We start from the raw sequence: 17,314 nt of genomic DNA, 5'->3' as shown, positions 1-17,314 counted from the left end.
CCTAGTTTATCAAACACACATGTAGAAATAATTCATACAAAAATACAATCATAGATCATTTTGCAGGCACATTGGTGACAAACTTCTATTCTGTGTTTCAGTATATTTACTTTATACACACCAGACAATCTGCATATATTTCCCTGCATATAGTTCCATATTTTCAGTGACGCGGCTCTCGAACACCAAGATCCCTCCTCCTTCTTTTAGTCAGTGTGAATTCTCCTGAAAAACAAAACATTTTAAGGTTGCTTGATGTGACAGGCTTTGGTGTGATATCATTCGTTAGCCTGTTAATGCTCATTCGACCGACTTTGTCCTTAAAAAACAGTCTATTATTTTGTTAATCTTCAATGAAGTTGTTTTCAATAACGCTGCGCTGTTATTTTGAAAAGCCAACCTGAGTATTGAGTCAAAACTATGGTTAGAGCTCAAATGATTTGTTCAGTGCTGATCATGCAGCTGTAGCTGAGATTAGCTGCATGGCCCTGTCACAGATGTTGATGATTTTGCTGTAACTAAACGGAGTTATTCTCACCTAAAATCATAATTACATGAACACCTATCTTGTCTAAGGTTTCTGTTGTTTTGACAGTAAATGCAGATAAACTTGAAGCAGGACTGAAAAATCCACGCTTGAGTCAATTACATCAAGCTAAATCAGTTCTCCGTGTATGAAGAGCTCCTCAGTTACCTTTTTCTCCTTGGCGTCCTTCGGGCCCAGGAAGGCCTCTTTCCCCTGTGTCCACACAGAGGAGAGCGTTTGGAATTTTAAGTTGGTTATTGACAACAAAACACAAAATGTGACTCTAACAGTTACTATGTCATTATACTATGATATTATTATTCTATAATACAAAAGAAGCTACTGTAAAAATGTCAGCTTGTTTACATTTTACACTGAGAAAAGTCTAATGTTTTAGAAAAGATGTCACACTGGTTAATCTGTTAAAATCTCATTCCAAACTGCACTTCTTTCTTTTTATTTCCATTTTCTTTTTAGATGTACCTCTCTCTCCTTTAGGCCCAGGGAATCCCCCGTCCCCTTTCTGTCCTGGTCTCCCAGGCGGTCCTACGATGGCTCCATATGCTGTCAGAGGACAGATTTAACTGTTATGAGTCATGCTGACACGAGCTCACGCCCTAAAGATTTTTTTTGTCTGGTTTCGTGTGAATGGGAAAACGGTGTGTGTGACATTTTTATTGGTAATTGCTTCTTTACTTCTGATGAACTCCACTAAATCAGTGGCGTTTGTGTTGGAACCAAACAATCGGCTGTATCCGGGGGGGCCTGGAGGGCCAGGCGGCCCCGGCGGCCCTTGGATGGCGCGTTCGTTGTGGTTGTCACGAAGCAGATTGTGAGCTGGAAATAAGAGACGAGGTGAGGAGCAGCGTCAGCCGGTACCTCTACTGCTTTGTTTTATGATTTGCGATCTGACACATCATGGGACCATTGCTCACATTTAATGTATTCCAACAGATCTGTGGCGTTTCCATGGGAACCAAACCATTGGCTGTATCCAGTGGGACCTGGGGGGCCCGGTGGCCCTGGGGGTCCTTGGAACACACGACTGTTGTATTCCCTCACAATGTCGCGCAGCACACCGTGGGCTGCAAAAGAGAGAATACTCTGTGATGACAGTGAAAGCTGTTTTCACTAAGTACCACTGTATCATGAGCACAGCCTCTTGCCATTATGGTAGGTTTTGAGTATAAAAGGTTAAGCAGCCAAGCTTTTCTCCGTAAGCTCTGAAGACAACCAGCACAGGACAACATGTGCTTTTCTTTACAGTTGAACATGTTTTGACATAAGCTAAGTTTCTTTTTATGTCCTACTGACAACATGGTCACAGTTAGCACGGACACAGGTGCAGCTTGTCATGATGGGGCTCCTCTTAATGGCAACCCTTCAATTATAAAAGCACATTAAGCTCATATTGACATACATTTGATGTGGTCCACCACATCCACCACATTTTCACGGGAGCTAAACAATCGGCTATGTCCAGGTGGTCCCGGAAGTCCGGGAGGTCCTGGAGGTCCTTGGACAACATGTTCAGAGTCTCTCACAGCATCACGCAGCAGGCCATGGGCTGCATGTGGAGGACAGTAACGTTAGTAGGCCATATACTGTAATAATGAGAGCAAGGCTCAGAGTGAGAACATTTGTGATGTGGTTCCTCTAGATCACCTACTTTTGATGTAATCAGTTACTTTGACAGCCATACTGGAGTAGTCTCCAGTATCCAGGCTCCAGCCTCTTACGCCTGGCTCTCCCTTGTGTCCTGGGGGTCCAGGAGGGCCTGGTGGACCAGGAAGTCCGAACATAGCCCCTCTCGAACCGTCACCTGTAGACAACACAACATAACAATGTGAGGAATGATTTAATTCACATTTCGGTGATATTTCTGTGAATGTCTATGTTGAAAATGCTCCTTAATCAACCACTCAAAGTGATAGTTTTGGATGCTTGTTAATGGTAAACCTTGTGCATGTCAAGGTCTTTTGCCTACAACACTAGTCCACCTTGTATACAGTAAAAGTTTCCCCAAAACGTATGTAATTATCATTAGATCCGACTCGTGCCTTTCAACAAGTCTAGGACTAGGAATTAGCTCAAGCCCAAGCTCGAGTCCAAGTCATACACTTTATCTTTACAGCTACACTTTGTAACTTTCTACAGTTTGGTGAAGTATTCCTTTAAACTCACTATTGATGTATTCTTGTCGTTCTGCTTTGAGAGCGCCTTTATTGCTATGCTCGGCGTAGGAGACCAGTCCATGTATTTGACCCGGGGGCCCCTCAGGTCCAGGGGGGCCAGGAGGGCCTGGTGGGCCTCTGAAGGCGACACCTTCAGAAACAGATGTGGAGGCAAACAAAATGTTTAGTGTGTTTTTTCAGAAGAATTCCTCAAAACAAAACGACAAAACTCATTTTAATCTAATCAGTCTCTAATCAGTCCAACTCACTTTGGAGGTAGTCATGAATGTCTGAACTGATGTAGTTTCCAAATCCTGGTGGGCCTGGTGGACCTGCTGGTCCAGATGGACCTTGTGGACCAGTGATACCTGGGGGACCAGGAGGCCCTTGAGGGCCCACAAGTGCTTCATACCCAGCTAGTTGGAGAATCAAAATTAGCATCTGTTAGCTTGACAATGCTACTAGATCTACTTATTTCAGAATAGACTCTCTACTTTTACTGTGTTCTTACTGTGTTTCTTACTTGATAAAATGTTTCCAGGAGACCCAGGAGACCCAGGAGACCCAGGAGGTCCAGGAGGTCCAGGGACCCCTAAGACCCCCCTGTCTGGTGACACACAGGACCCACAGTCAATCACAGTCATGGTCTCTCAACTGAACACTGTTTAATAGGTAAGCTGTGAGTCCAACTGTACCACTCACCATTCATGAGGCCGAGCACACGTTCGGCCACCTCCTGGGTGTTGAATATGTAGCTGCTGACGCCTTCTCCAGGAGGTCCCGGTGGACCGGGGGGACCAGAAACATATCTCCTCACTTCCTCTCCTGGCCACAAATAATTGATAGACTTTGTCAAATAGTCTCCCTTACTATGCTGGATGTCAAACCGCACATTGATTAGATTGATTTTTTTGAAAAAAAGCTCGTTGGCTGTGACATAACCAAAGGCTAGCAGCAAAATACCACATGGCCATCTTTCTTTTAGTTGGCATGATGTCCCCTACACAGATCATTGGACAGACGTAAAACAAAGCAGATGTATCTGAATTTGAATGTTACTGCCTAAGCATGGCAGATTCAGACGTTTGCAATTCATCCAGAAACCCTGCTAACACCGACACGATCCACTGCACAAAATGGTGAAGAAATTATTTAGATTTGATTTGATTCAAATTTGGGGATTTTAACCGCCTGAAAATGAGACTTACGTTGTAATAGACTGATGATGTCATTGACAGAGATGGAGCCAGGTGGACCCGGAGGACCAGGAGGGCCAGGAAGCCCATCATATCCTCTACTGGAACCTGAATAGATAAGTTATAGAGGGTTTTCACCACTGTTGGAAAAACGGTAGAATTTCACATACAGGCACTCTGTGGAATGACATTATCATGTGATTGGTCATACTCTGGATGTAGGCTAAAACTCGGCTGGCCACATCGTCCACCAACCCATCCCCTGCTTGCCCCGCAGCCCCTGGAGGACCAGGGGGCCCAGGAGGTCCAGCCAGGTACTGTCTGACGCCACCACCTGCATGTCAAGACAATTTTGTCTCCATCACATGACTAAGACAGCTTGACTGTGCTTTGTTTCATTTGATAGTAGTGTCCATAAACCAAAACCTAAATAAATACATAGCTTACTCTGAAGGTACTCTGCAATATACTGGCCCACATCAGCTGACCCAGATCCACTTCCATCTCTTCCAGGTGAACCAGGTGAACCAGGTGAACCAGGTGGCCCAGGTAGGCCTGGTGGGCCGGGACTGTATGAGCCACCTGGTACAACAACACAAATTCTCAAATTAAAAGTACATGTAGAAAAAATACTCAAATTGCAGATTAGCAAACTTTTTTTCTTTTTTAATGTTACTAACATTAAATGTTACTGTGTTACTAATAATAACTGCTATTATAAATACTGCTAAATGATCTTACCACTGGATATTCCAGGGACTCCTGGCGCACCAGGGACTCCTGCCTCGCCTGTAAACAGTAAACACAAGTAAACAGTAAGAGTGACAAACCTTTGAATAAAAGAAAACATGGGGGCAGAGGGACAGAATAGACAGGAAGTGTTTGTAACAATTCACTATGGTTAAATCCTGTATAGTAACACAAAAAACTCAAATGAAGAGGATTTTGTAACAGGTCTGTAAAAGAGGATGTAAAGAAGGTCACTAGGAACATTTGGCTGGGTTTACCTTTAGGTCCTTGTGGCCCCATAGGCCCCTCTGAGCCTGGTAAACCGTGAGGGCCACTAGGTCCAGGCTGACCTGGGAGACCTGGCATGAAAACCAAAGCCTGTTTGATCTGAAATCTTGAGATCTTGGAGGTTCATGATGGAACACTGAAATATCTCCATAATAAATGAACAAACTCCGCTGGCTACAAGATGTGAGTGAAAGCTCTGGAGGTTTTTTGAGTAAATGAATCTTGTGCTTCAGATTTTTTGTTACTCTCTAACTTAAAAACCTTACTTTGGTCATTTTTTTCATAGAAAAGTAAGCACCTGCTTAACAAAAAATACAAACTATCCCTTTCTATTTCTGACTTGTTTTTCTACATAGCAGTAAATACAAATCATACATGATGCAAGACCCACATAGATAATCTTTACACTTTGTAAAAATCAATCTTATGTAAAAGTTATTCACGCACCAGCACCTGGTTCCCCTGGACTCCCTGGAAGACCTGGTTGACCTGGTTCACCTAAAAAAAAATCAACAATACAGTAAGCCACCGATATGTATGTAGTTTCTAAACATTATGATGTATGCACTGGTTTGTATTTTTCTCACCTTGATACCCTTGTGGTCCTCTGGCACCTAAAGACAGTTAATAATAAGATGAAAGAACATTTCTATGAAGCAGAGGTTCAAAGGAGTATGTGTATATATATATATATATATACACTACCGTTCAAAAGTTTGGGGTCACTTAGAAATTTCCTTATTTTGGAAAGAAAAGCACTGTTTTTTCAATGAAGATAACATTAAACTAATCAGAAATACACTCTATACATTGTTAATGTGGTAAATGACTATTCTAGCTGCAAATGTCTGGTTTTTAATGCAATATCTACATAGGTGTATAGAGGCCCATTTCCAGCAACCATCACTCCAGTGTTCTAATGGTACATTGTGTTTGCTGATTGCCTTAGAAGGCTAATGGATGATTAGAAAACCCTTGTGCAATTATGTTAGCACAGCTGAAAACAGTTTAGCTGGTTAGAGAAGCTATAAAACTGACCTTCCTTTGAGCTAGTTGAGTATCTGGAGCATCACATTTGTGGGTTCGATTAAACTCTCAAAATGGCCAGAAAAAGAGAACTTTCATGTGAACTCGACAGTCTATTCTTGTTCTTAGAAATGAAGGCTATTCCATGCGAGAAATTGCCAAGAAACTGAAGATTTCCTATAACGGTGTGTACTACTCCCTTCAGAGAACAGCACAAACAGGCTCTAACCAGAGTAGAAAGAGGAGTGGGAGGCCCCGCTGCACAACTGAGCAAGAAGACAAGTACATTAGAGTCTCTAGTTTGAGAAATAGACGCCTCACAGGTCCTCAACTGGCAGCTTCATTAAATAGTACCCGCAAAACGCCAGTGTCAACGTCTACAGTGAAGAGGCGACTCCGGGATGCTGGCCTTCAGGGCAGAGTGGCAAAGAAAAAGCCATATCTGAGACTGGCCAATAAAAGGAAAAGATTAATATGGGCAAAAGAACACAGACATTGGACAGAGGAAGATTGGAAAAAAGTGTTATGGACAGACGAATCGAAGTTTGAGGTGTTTGGATCACACAGAAGAACATTTGTGAGACGCAGAACAACTAAAAAGATGCTGGAAGAGTGCCTGACGCCATCTGTCAAGCATGGTGGAGGTAATGTGATGGTCTGGGGTTGCTTTGGTGCTGGTAAAGTGGGATATTTGTACAAGGTAAAAGGGATTTTGAATAAGGAAGGCTATCACTCCATTTTGCAACGCCATGCCATACCCTGTGGACAGCGCTTGATTAGAGCCAATTTCATCCTACAACAGGACAATGACCCAAAGCACACCTCCAAATTATGCAAGAACTATTTAGGGAAGAAGCAGGCAGCTGGTATTCTATCTGTAATGGAGTGGCCAGCGCAGTCACCAGATCTCAACCCCATTGAGCTGTTGTGGGAGCAGCTTGACCGTACGGTACGCAAGAAGCGCCCATCAAGCCAATCCAACTTGTGGGAGGGGCTTCTGGAAGCGTGGGGTGAAATTTCTCCAGATTACCTCAACAAATTAACAGCTAGAATGCCAAAGGTCTGCAATGCTGTAATTGCTGCAAATGGAGCATTCTTTGACGAAAGCAAAGTTTGAAGGAAAAAAATTATTATTTCAAATAATAATCATTATTTCTAACCTTGTCAATGTCTTGACTATATTTTCTATTCATTTTGCAACTCATTTGATAAATAAAAGTGTGACTTTTCATGGAAAACGCAAAATTGTCTGGGTGACCCCAAACTTTTGAACGGTAGTGTATACACACACACACACACACACACACACACATAGTCCTATGTAAGAGTGAAGCACACACATCTGATTTGTCAAACCTACCTTCTGGGCCCTGCTGGCCTTGGGGTCCTGGAGGTCCTGGTGGTCCAGCGAAAAAGGTTTCTAGGATACCAAGCAGAGACAGCAGAGGTTCAATACGGCATGTGTGCAGTTGTCTTAAGACCTACAACACATCTCATTTCAGTCACCAACCTGAGGAAGGTACAAAACTGCCAGGTTCTCCTTTCTCTCCTGGAGGTCCAGGTAAGCCAATGCCTGTGATGACAGCAACATAGCCACAGATCAATTTAAAGCAAGAGGGTAAAAAAATCAACCTTTTTATTCTACTTCTACACTCATTCTATATGCTGATGATCTATCTGTCTCTCTGTTTATAATGCAAGTGGTTTACCTGGCTCTCCGGGAGAACCTCTGCGTCCTGGAGGACCCTGTTTAGACTCACCTAAACAAGAGTTACAGCAACATTTGAATAATCATTAGTTTGACGTAAGCCACTGTCCCGCTTGTTTGGAAGTAAATGGTAAATGGTCTGTATTTGTACAGCACCTTTCTAGTCATTTCAACCAGCTCTTTTACATCACATCCTCATTCACACATTCACACATCATTCATACAGGAGGAATCTAAGTTGGAGGAGACTTTCACACACATTCACACACTGAAGCCATGCTTCAGGAGCAAGTTGGGGTTCAGTGTCTTGCCCAAGGACACTTTGACATGCGAACTCATAGGAGCCGGGGATTGAACCACCGATTGAGGGACGACCCACTCTACCTCTGAGCCACAGTCGCCCCGCATTTGATTTCTACAAGATACTTTGGACATACCATGAGGACCTTGAGGACCTGTGGGGCCCGGAGGCCCTGGAGGTCCTGGTGGGCCAGGCTGTCCAGCCACTGAAGAAAGTTCTGTTAGAGATGAAAACAGAGGATGTAGATGGGTGTAATGTTGTAAATGCTGGACAATTCAAGTAATAAAGAGGCACTCACTGCCTGTTTGGGTCGCACTGACAGTTTCTGAACTTGTGACACTGATACCAGGCTCGCCAGGTTTTCCTTGCTCTCCCTTCTGCCCCGTTTCTCCCTTCTCTCCTTTCTCTCCTTGTTCTCCTTTAGGACCTAAATTGTTTTGTCAATGTTCAATCACAGGAAAAATAATCCATTGAACAGTTGATCCATCTCAGATGCTTAACATGTGTCAAGAGTTTGGATTTACCAGGCTGTCCTGGGGTACCAGCAGGGCCAATGGGACCAGACAGACCAGGGGCTCCAGCAGGACCTGGAGGCCCTGCAGGCCCTGGAGGTCCAGGGATGGTCACACTATCGGAGCCAACTAGAAACAAAATGAGACACGCAAACATCAATTATACTTTGCAAGACACTGTGTTTCCTTACGTCCTCAAAACTAATGTACATTCTGCTGGTGCTTTTAATTAGTAAGTGTAAGTGTTAGTGCTGTTCTTACTCGGCATGATAACTTTCCCAGGTAATCCTGGTTCACCTGAAACACAATTTTATTTTAGATTACAGACATTGTACAGACATTTCTGGTCCCCACAGGATAAACCGTAATAGCTTTCCCCTGACTATTCATTCAGCACCATCAACAGGTCAATATTTCTATTGTTCAAATGTTTAAGTTTGTGATACATGCATGTGAGAAAGGCTTGCCTTCAGGACTGCCTGCCAGAAAGGCTTACTGCTGTTTGTGTCCCTTGTGAAACCAAAGAGTCTGTGTTGAGTTATTATTTAAACACAAACCATGAACTTTTCCTAAACCTAAGCAAGTCCATTTGGTGCCTAAACTTAACCAAATTGACGCTGAAAACAAAAACAAAAAATAATAAAAAACAAAACTGAAAAAATGAAGTCAACTACATGTAAGATAAAAGGACAACATTCACTTTAGGCTTCACGCCGGAGCCCATCAGGTGAAAGTCCTGTGCCTGAACCATTTATCCACCACTACCTCTTCCCTACGTCGACCTTGTCGCTCTGTGTACTACATCACCCCACTTTCTGGCAGAAAGCCCTAAAGGCAAACCCATGATGCCTGCAAACGTAATGTCATTCCCCTGGGCCTAAGCTGCATGTGTTTAGTGCTAACAAGCAAACGCTTGCATGCTAACATGCTACATTTGTTAACCTTTGCAGCAGAGAAGAAATTGGCCATTACCTTTACCACCAGGCTGTCCTGGATTTCCAGCAATACCTGTAGCAATGGATCAGAAAACAAATATTTGAGTATACAAAAGGAGAGTGAATGAGTTAATTGCAGTGTATATTGTCATACCCGGGGGTCCTTGAAGCCCAGTGAGGCCTGGAGGGAAAAAAGGTGGTTTTAATTTCGGTGCAATCAATCAAGAATAAGCTACCTAAAATTCCTCTGTCGCTATTTGACAAATCCAATTGATTACACCACAACTGATTATGTTTGGATAATTGGACAGTGTTGTGGTACCTGGGTGACCAATATCTCCAGGAAGTCCAGGTGGTCCTCTCACACCAGGAAGTCCCATCGAACCTGTGTCACCTGCAGTTCAGACAGAGATTCAGCTTTACAGATGGTGGTGGTGATGGTGATAAATCTCTTCTCTCCTGCATGTCTGACCTCTGAAGCTATACAGCCCATTTCTAAATGAATAGACCCATGATCTGGCAGTGTTGTAGCATCATTAAACCACTCTGCTGACACACTGAAAGTTCTTATGTACTTTTCATCTATGTACAACTTCCTTTGCCAGTGTGGTCACACATTTCTACATCTAAGTAACTGACATGTCAGTACTTATTCAAGCTTGTCATTTCTTTAGGGTGCCATTAGAATAAACTCAGCTGACTGGGGATATGAGGCAGTCCTCTCCAGACATCTAATTAATGTCATGTTATCATTTACTACTATTGTGAAGCTTTCCCTTCACCTCCAATTCCTTTAGATCCCTTTGGTCCAGCAGGGCCTTGCAGTCCAGGTTGTCCTGGTTCACCTTTTAACATAAAAACAAGAACAATCAAAATCAAAACCCTTTTTCCTAACATCTGACTAGCTCATTATTATGAGAGTGACTTTTTGAATCTGACTTACTAACCCGTAACTTATGTTTGTGAATTATGTAATGTTTATGCAAATTAAATGAATACGTTTGTGTTGTGTTAAACTGAATAAAAATGTAATTGCCATATAAAGTTGTTCCAGGACATACCCACTGGGCCACGTGGTCCCCTCTCTCCCTGGTCACCCTTGGATCCCAGCAACCCAGGTGTTCCTCGATCACCTTCATTTAAACAATAAAAAGTCAAAAGAGCAACCAAAAAGTTGGTCGAAGTTGATAAAAGCTAGCGTTACTTATATCACTGTAGTTACCCAATCAATCATTGTTCAGCAAAGACGTAGTAACCTAATCATGTCTGTGAGTTTTGGTCTTTCTAAACGCACAGAAATCTGTGTATTCTAATTTATATGTGAGCCATGGAAATGAAAAGGTACCTTTCGCTCCAGGAGCTCCTGCTTCACCCTGGAAACCCTTTAGACCTGGAAGACCTGCACACAAATACAAAAACCCACCTAATTCACATCTGCCAATCAGCGCCAAAGAACAGACAAAATATGAAAATCATGTGGAATGGAATCTTTACCAGGGCTCCCCACCGCGCCCTGCTCTCCCATGGCACCTAAATCAAACAGGGAAGAAACCATACTGGCTGTATGTAACATAATGCAAGGATTTGACCATAACCTCTGTGCCAACCTGACAATGGTTTGCACTCATTATATATGTGCAAATTAATTTTCTTGAGACGCTTGCATATTGTTTTAAAAAGCAACATTTGCATCTTACCCAGAAATAGATAATGACCTTACCTTTTGGTCCCACAGGTCCAGCAGCACCAGCAGGACCAGGACGTCCTGGATCACCTTGAGATCCTGTCAAAAACACGTGTCATTGTCAAAGGCTGAAAACCTCAACGAGTAACTTTACATGACTCAACGTGGGCACATAGCATAATCGTTTTCTACCTTTCTCTCCAAAACCTGGTAGTCCAGCTTCTCCGCGGGGGCCCATTGGTCCCTCCCGGCCCCGCTGGCCAGGTGGTCCCTCTGGACCTGATTCACCTGTTCACAAAGGGGGAAAGATCCATGTTTTCTTTTCCTGGTGTCCCCTAATCCTCAGAGAACGATTGGAAATTATCTAAACTTAAGTCTACCTGCACTTCCCTTTGGTCCCCTTGGTCCATCCAATCCTGGGTGACCCAGCTGCCCAGGAGGACCTACACAAATAAGATATTGAGTGGGGAAAGATCAGGCAGTGAGTTTGTCAGCTCAGTGGCATGGAAAAGCTTTGATTGATTGCTTTTGCCCTCAGTCTTACCTGGCAGGCCAGGAAAGCCACTTTCACCTGCAACAGATCAATTTATAAACCGTTGGTTCCAGTTGACAGAGCTTGATTCTTATATCGCACACTGCTGACATTTGATATTCATTCAATTTTGAATACACATAGATATTCAGCACAGTTCCTCACCTTTTTGTCCGAGTGGGCCTGGATCACCTGTAAAGAAACAGCCAGCTTTATGATGGATATCAACAAAATACCAACTTCCGAATTATCTTGATATTTGTGCAAACATGCCTTTAGGTCCAGGATCTCCTCTGTCCCCTTTCAGTGAGTATGCAAGGGTTTCTAAAAGTAGAAAAAGTAGATCATATTTAAATGTCCACCAGGTTGTTTCACTAAAGGATGGGTGGTCTATGAGGTCATGTGAGGATAACTGACCAGTGCGATATATTCCCGTACCTCTTACAGCACCTGAGCGAAGTTCAGCCCTGACCAGCTGCTGGACAGCTCTCTGCAGGGCAGCATTGTCCTGTCCCAGCCCGCTCCCTGCGCCTGCTCCTGGCCCTGCAGATCCCTGGTTGATAACATTTTCAGAGTGGGTAAGGGTGGACCCAGATGTACTTCTTTCAATGTACGATGAGTCCAGGGGGTCGATGATGTTGATGCCGGAGGAGGCAGACAAGCGGCTGGACCTGGCTGACGCAGTGCCAGTGATGGCTTCCAGAGCATCAACACGGTTCTTGAGACGTTTCACCTCTTCACCTGTGAGGACAGAGATGAGACGATGGATAGATCAGCTTCAGTGACCCTTATGAAGGTAAATAATGTGCTGCCAGAGATTAATCTCTAACCCAAAGCGATGAGTCCGAAGAAGAGGCCAAGGAGGAGGAGCAGGCTGAGCAGGAGGCCGAGCAGCCACTTCCACCAGCTGCAGCAGGAGCAGAAGCCAAAGCCTGATTTATCTTCTCGGATCTCTGAGAAACAAAATAGTTGAAAGATTTCTTACATATTTCCTAATTTGCAAAATTTTTTAAAAGGGATAGTTGGACATTTTAGGAAACACACTAGGAGGCGATTGGCTTAACTTAGCTGGTTGTACAGAAACTCAACAGCATGTAAATAAATGTACACAAAACTGCCAGTGTTCTCCTCTCTGAAAGATTTTATTTGGTCCAGGCATTTCTTCACCAAAGGTCGTACCGGAAAGATATTTTGGGTTTTAGTGTCTTTCTACATGCATTTCCCATAAATTTAAATGAAATTGGCACCAAAGTCTGGCACCAAGCAGAGCATAAGAACACTGGCATGATGATATCATGACTGTTTTTTTTGTTTCCTTGGACTAAGCCCTGCATGGTTACCTAGCAAAGTCATGGTGACAACAGCATATTAATCATTGGGCTTAATAGGTGCTGGTAGTCAGATTTTATTATTATTATAGCTCTTTCCTCCTGTTTTCAGGAGCTAAACTACTGGATAGTTAGGAAAAGAGTTCAAATAAGTACATTATAAGTACGTTATAAAAGTGAACTAACACTATGTACATGACGTACACAATGCTACATACGTGATGTCAGTTTCATATGTAAGTGATGCACATACTTTCCTGTGTTTGATGCATCCATCCACCATGACCTCCACCCTATGCAAATGGCATAGGGTGGAGGCAGCATTACTCTGCATTACTTTATCAGAAAGTTCCGATGTATACCAAATTATTATTATCGAATGTATTATTGTATATTAACATACCAAAACTAAAAATTATATAAATAAAAGAAAATGATGATAGTGAATTAACACTTAACCTTTTAAAACTCTTCTTATGTAAACTATTTTAGAAAGGAGGTGAATCTAGCTTTTGGTGGGGGTCTTGCAGGGTGTGACTGTAAACCTAGGTATATATAGAAAAGTACAGATGGGACTTTGTACAGTACCTGCGTAGGTGGCTTTGTCTTTCGTAGCAGCTTTTACAGTTGCAGCTGTTTTTAAAGAAATAAAATAGCAAATAATTACATGCGGAAAAAGAAATCTAATATATGTGATGAATCTAGAAACCAATAAGATGTACAGTATGTCTACATTTACCATCAGTTTCCTCCTCCATTGTGCTGGATGATTGCTTCTGTTTCTCTCTCTTCAGCGAGTCCTCAGAGTAGGTGGCTACAAGACAGAACAATCACAACAGTGTGTTCCCGCTGATGGTTAACAAGCATGCATCTCTGGTGATTTTAAAGTGGCAGCAGCAACGCAGGTAGATGAGCAGCAATGTCGGTAATATAGGCAACAGCAGTTGTACGTGATATTACCAGCAGCACTGAGAGGCGCAGCAGACATGAACTGTTTCCCTGTGTCTTTGGTCATGATCAGCCGCTCTGTCTCCTTCTTGACGGGCACGTTCTCTTTCTCTATCAGCACAAACTTAAAGTCTTTGCCCGAGGCCTCGTCATTAATGGGACTGCTGGGTCCCACTGTGGCGAACAAACAACACAACGTTAAAGAGTCAAATATAATGAACACCTACTGAGTGCACTGTGAATAATTAGCCCCCGGTAATTTGATGGAAGAGTAAAAACTGACTTAACTGTAATGTCTATGTGATTAAGATATTTTGAACAATTAAAGACATTGAAAAGACAATTATTTATGGTTTATTTTTCTTTAAATCATATGTCATATGCCTCAACACCAGATCATTCTGTTTGCTATGCTATATTGTACCGGGTTTGTTTTGTCTAACAGAAGAGGCTGAACATGAATGTCAAGGCGAGTGGATCAAATCAGTCACCTGTGCTTGTGCTAATTCCAGTGCCAGGTACATTTTTCTGCACACCATAAACTGAAGAGACAAACATTTAGGCATTAATACACGATTTCTAAAAGAAGAAACCTTCTGAACATCTCTGAGATCTGTGTGGTTGCTCATTCAGCAGTTGTTTTGAGCGAAACTGACGTGATATTCTAGGTTCATTATCAACAGCTCTCAAAATAAAATGTCATTTGAACATGAAACCTAAAACATTTTCCCTTTTTCCCCACTTTTGACTGTACTGCTTTACCGATATGTGGGTTGGCTCCAGTGGGAGAGAAGGCAGTGGAGCTGGAGGTGGCCAGGTTATTCTGAAGGCCATACACGGGAACTGAGGCAGACAGAAAAACGACATGGTGATATGCCATCAGTGCCAAACCAAAGGATGTGAAATCCCAGTGGGCTGCGACATGACAGGAAGAGGCTCACCAGTGCTGCTAGCAGATAGTCCACTGGTCATGGAGGGAGCACTCAGTGTCAGGTTGTTCTGAACTCCTCCTGTAAATGACAGAGCAGAGGATTTTTTTGGTTGATAAAACCTGCTTAGCGAGTGGTTCCTTCAAAGGCTCAGTTCACCCAAATCACAAAAAGACATGTTTTCAGGAAGAGGTGTTTAGCCATGCAGCAGTACTGACCTGCCCTCCTCTGAAATGATGCCTAATGATCCACAGACCTCAGATGAGTTTTCTCATGCTGTTTTTTACTGCTTATGCTACATTCACTTTTACATTTACACCCACTGTACTGGTAGAAATAAAGGAAAACAGAAGAAAAGCATACAGCCCCCTTTGCTAGGGTATAACCCTACAACTATTAACTGAGGTTGAGGTCAGTTACAATAATTTTACATCTGTAATTACTTTCTCTGGCAACAGGTTGCTGTAATATATGACTGACCTGGCTGGTAAAGGGTGGAGGTAGTGGACATGTTGTTGGGGTTGGCATTGTAACCGTAGCTGCTGCTCAAACCTCCAGACCAAACGCTGTCATAGTGATCTAGTAGGCGAAAGACAAGCGAAAGGTTAAAACTGAGGGAATGCAGAACATATACTGTGAACAATCACACGTGACATATTCTGGTATGGAAAACATTCAAAAACAAAATAACTAAGATCTAAGACTTCGTTCAGCACCTTGTTACCCGTTTCAACATCATCCTCAAAGATAACAGATATGACAGCTGATTGTTGGAACCTGTGTTGGAGCTCTCAGACAGAGTCCTGGTTTCCACGCTGGCCTTCCGGGGGATGGGCAGCGTGTTGTTAGGGGACCGAGTGGGGCTGGTGCTGATGGAGTTTCCTCTGAGCAGGCGCTTCACGTCACCCAGCTCCGTCCCTGCAAAGCAGAGGTGACAGTGGGCATGGAGCAGGGGAGCAGTCTGTCTGCAGTCGCTATTCACCTCAAGTTCAGACTGACGATATCTCGTGATTAAATTCTGTAACGGTGCAAAAAGAAAGTCAAATGGCCATGAGGAGTGTTACTCACAACTTGCTGTAGGGGAAGCACTCTGAAGCCTGACTCTGATCTCGCTCTCTGAGGAACAGGAAAAAAAAAAGTTCATTAAAGGTTAATGAAGGTCAGAATTCTCTGATGTGTGTTGTGTGTGTGAGCCTTCAGTGTACCTCTGCTCTGAGTCCTCCCTCTGGTGGCAAGACTTGAAGTTGCACTTGTTGTGGCTGGTAGAAAAAAAAAAACCAATCGATCAGCAGGTTGAATACATTTGCACAATCCAGAGTATGATCTGAGATTGGAGTAGAACTTACTGTACTCCTTCCTGTTGTACTCTGGAGAAGAGTTTGTGCTTGAGCTCTCTGAAACATGGAGACAAAATAAAGATCAAGTAGTGCTGCTGGCTCCTTGTTCAAGCTACAAACACTGTGAAAAAGACCAGACAGTTCAGTGAAACGGTGTGAACGACTGAACCTTTGAGCTATGACTAACCGTCAAAGACCTCTGAGAGAGCTGCTGCCATGGTGGTCACACTCTTCCTCTCTTTTGGAACAGGTGAGTTAGTGACTGCTGAGGATGATCCTCTCCTCGCTTCCCCACATCCTCCTGAACTGTAGCTGGACTTTGTCACTGTTGAAACCGTCACAGCACCTAGACCCCCTTCCCTTTTTCCCTCTTTGACACCACTCGCGAAACTAGAGGACATGCTGTAGGACCCCCCTCCGGCAGCCCTGGACCCTGACACCCCTGACACCCCTGAAGCTGCTGAACCCCCTCCACCTGCGGATACGGCGGAGGAAGCTCCTGGAGCAGTGGTGCTGATGCGACTGGCCCCGGATCCACCGGTGCCGGCGGCGTGGGAGCTGCTGGATGTGATCAGAACTGAGTCTCCTGATTCAGCTCTCCTACCTGACCCCTCCGCACTCAGAGAAAGATCACCTGGAGGAGAAGAAATGAAATTAAACGAAAGGAGGAGAGGATTTACCGCTTCGTTAAGATTAATTACAGTGAACATTTTTTTTTTTAGAATATCATCCTGATGTTTTTCATCTCTAAAATTCAGATCTTATCAAAGCTCTCATCAAATACTCAGATGACACTGATGAACTTGCCCACTGGGGCTTATATCATTCAATATATATTGCCTTAATCCAACTACAAGACTCTACAAGCAAAGTTAATGGTTGACCTATAAAGTAAAAGCCATTTCAGCTTTTTTTCTTATTAAATAACATTCCCCAGGTTCGCCTCTGCTGTCTTGGCAACGTGCCTGAGCATGCCTCTATACCGTTAAGTCTTTCCACTCCTGAATGAGATTGATTTATGACACTCATATATATTACACTCGTTAAACTATACATACTTCTTGCTGGTGCTGCTGGTGCTGCCCAGGGCCATGCTACTTCTTGTCTAATAGAAACGCTTGCCGGCCCTCTACCTCCCTCTAGTGGCAACATATGACGATA

The 17,314-nt window shown here is 43.4% G+C and overlaps 1 protein-coding gene across 1 annotated transcript; it reads right to left on the bottom strand.

The window, feature by feature from the left end:
* Window positions 1-134: 134 nt before the first annotated feature.
* Window positions 135-17,246, bottom strand: LOC139222723 (collagen alpha-1(XVII) chain-like). Its single transcript, XM_070854570.1, has 49 exons — window positions 17,219-17,246; window positions 16,341-16,787; window positions 16,163-16,210; window positions 16,022-16,075; window positions 15,885-15,932; window positions 15,594-15,734; window positions 15,297-15,395; window positions 14,829-14,894; window positions 14,650-14,730; window positions 14,379-14,429; window positions 13,900-14,061; window positions 13,673-13,753; window positions 13,528-13,572; window positions 12,442-12,564; window positions 12,050-12,352; window positions 11,885-11,935; window positions 11,777-11,803; window positions 11,624-11,650; window positions 11,460-11,522; window positions 11,265-11,367; window positions 11,116-11,180; window positions 10,890-10,925; window positions 10,741-10,794; window positions 10,457-10,528; window positions 10,178-10,240; window positions 9,718-9,789; window positions 9,550-9,576; window positions 9,433-9,468; window positions 8,722-8,757; window positions 8,473-8,589; window positions 8,265-8,366; window positions 8,094-8,165; window positions 7,649-7,699; window positions 7,450-7,512; window positions 7,300-7,359; window positions 5,501-5,518; window positions 5,361-5,411; window positions 4,940-4,984; window positions 4,638-4,676; window positions 4,344-4,478; window positions 4,108-4,230; window positions 3,403-3,525; window positions 3,224-3,307; window positions 2,970-3,116; window positions 2,711-2,851; window positions 1,462-1,611; window positions 1,010-1,090; window positions 695-739; window positions 135-225 (listed from the first exon to the last, which is right to left on the bottom strand). Exons 1-49 carry the CDS (start codon window positions 17,244-17,246, stop codon window positions 164-166), a joined length of 4,218 nt encoding a protein of 1,405 aa, XP_070710671.1. The 3' UTR covers window positions 135-163.
* Window positions 17,247-17,314: the final 68 nt, after the last annotated feature.

Source organism: Pempheris klunzingeri, chromosome 3, assembly GCF_042242105.1.
Source record: "Pempheris klunzingeri isolate RE-2024b chromosome 3, fPemKlu1.hap1, whole genome shotgun sequence".
Classification (NCBI taxonomy): Eukaryota; Metazoa; Chordata; class Actinopteri; order Acropomatiformes; family Pempheridae; genus Pempheris; species Pempheris klunzingeri.
The sequence above is the reverse complement of the archived record's forward strand: the minus strand, read 5'-3'. Positions and strand labels throughout refer to the sequence as shown.

Bases quoted from the DNA above. Each gene is read 5' to 3' on its own strand.
- LOC139222723 (XM_070854570.1), bottom strand. From the start codon at position 17,246: ATGGCCCTGGGCAGCACCAGCAGCACCA. The intron at 10,926-11,115 runs GTAAGGTCATTA...TGTTTGATTTAG, and splicing joins TGGACCTGTGGGACCAAAAG to GTGCCATGGGAGAGCAGGGC. The intron at 10,241-10,456 runs GTATGTCCTGGA...TTATGTTAAAAG, and splicing joins GGGACCACGTGGCCCAGTGG to GTGAACCAGGACAACCTGGA.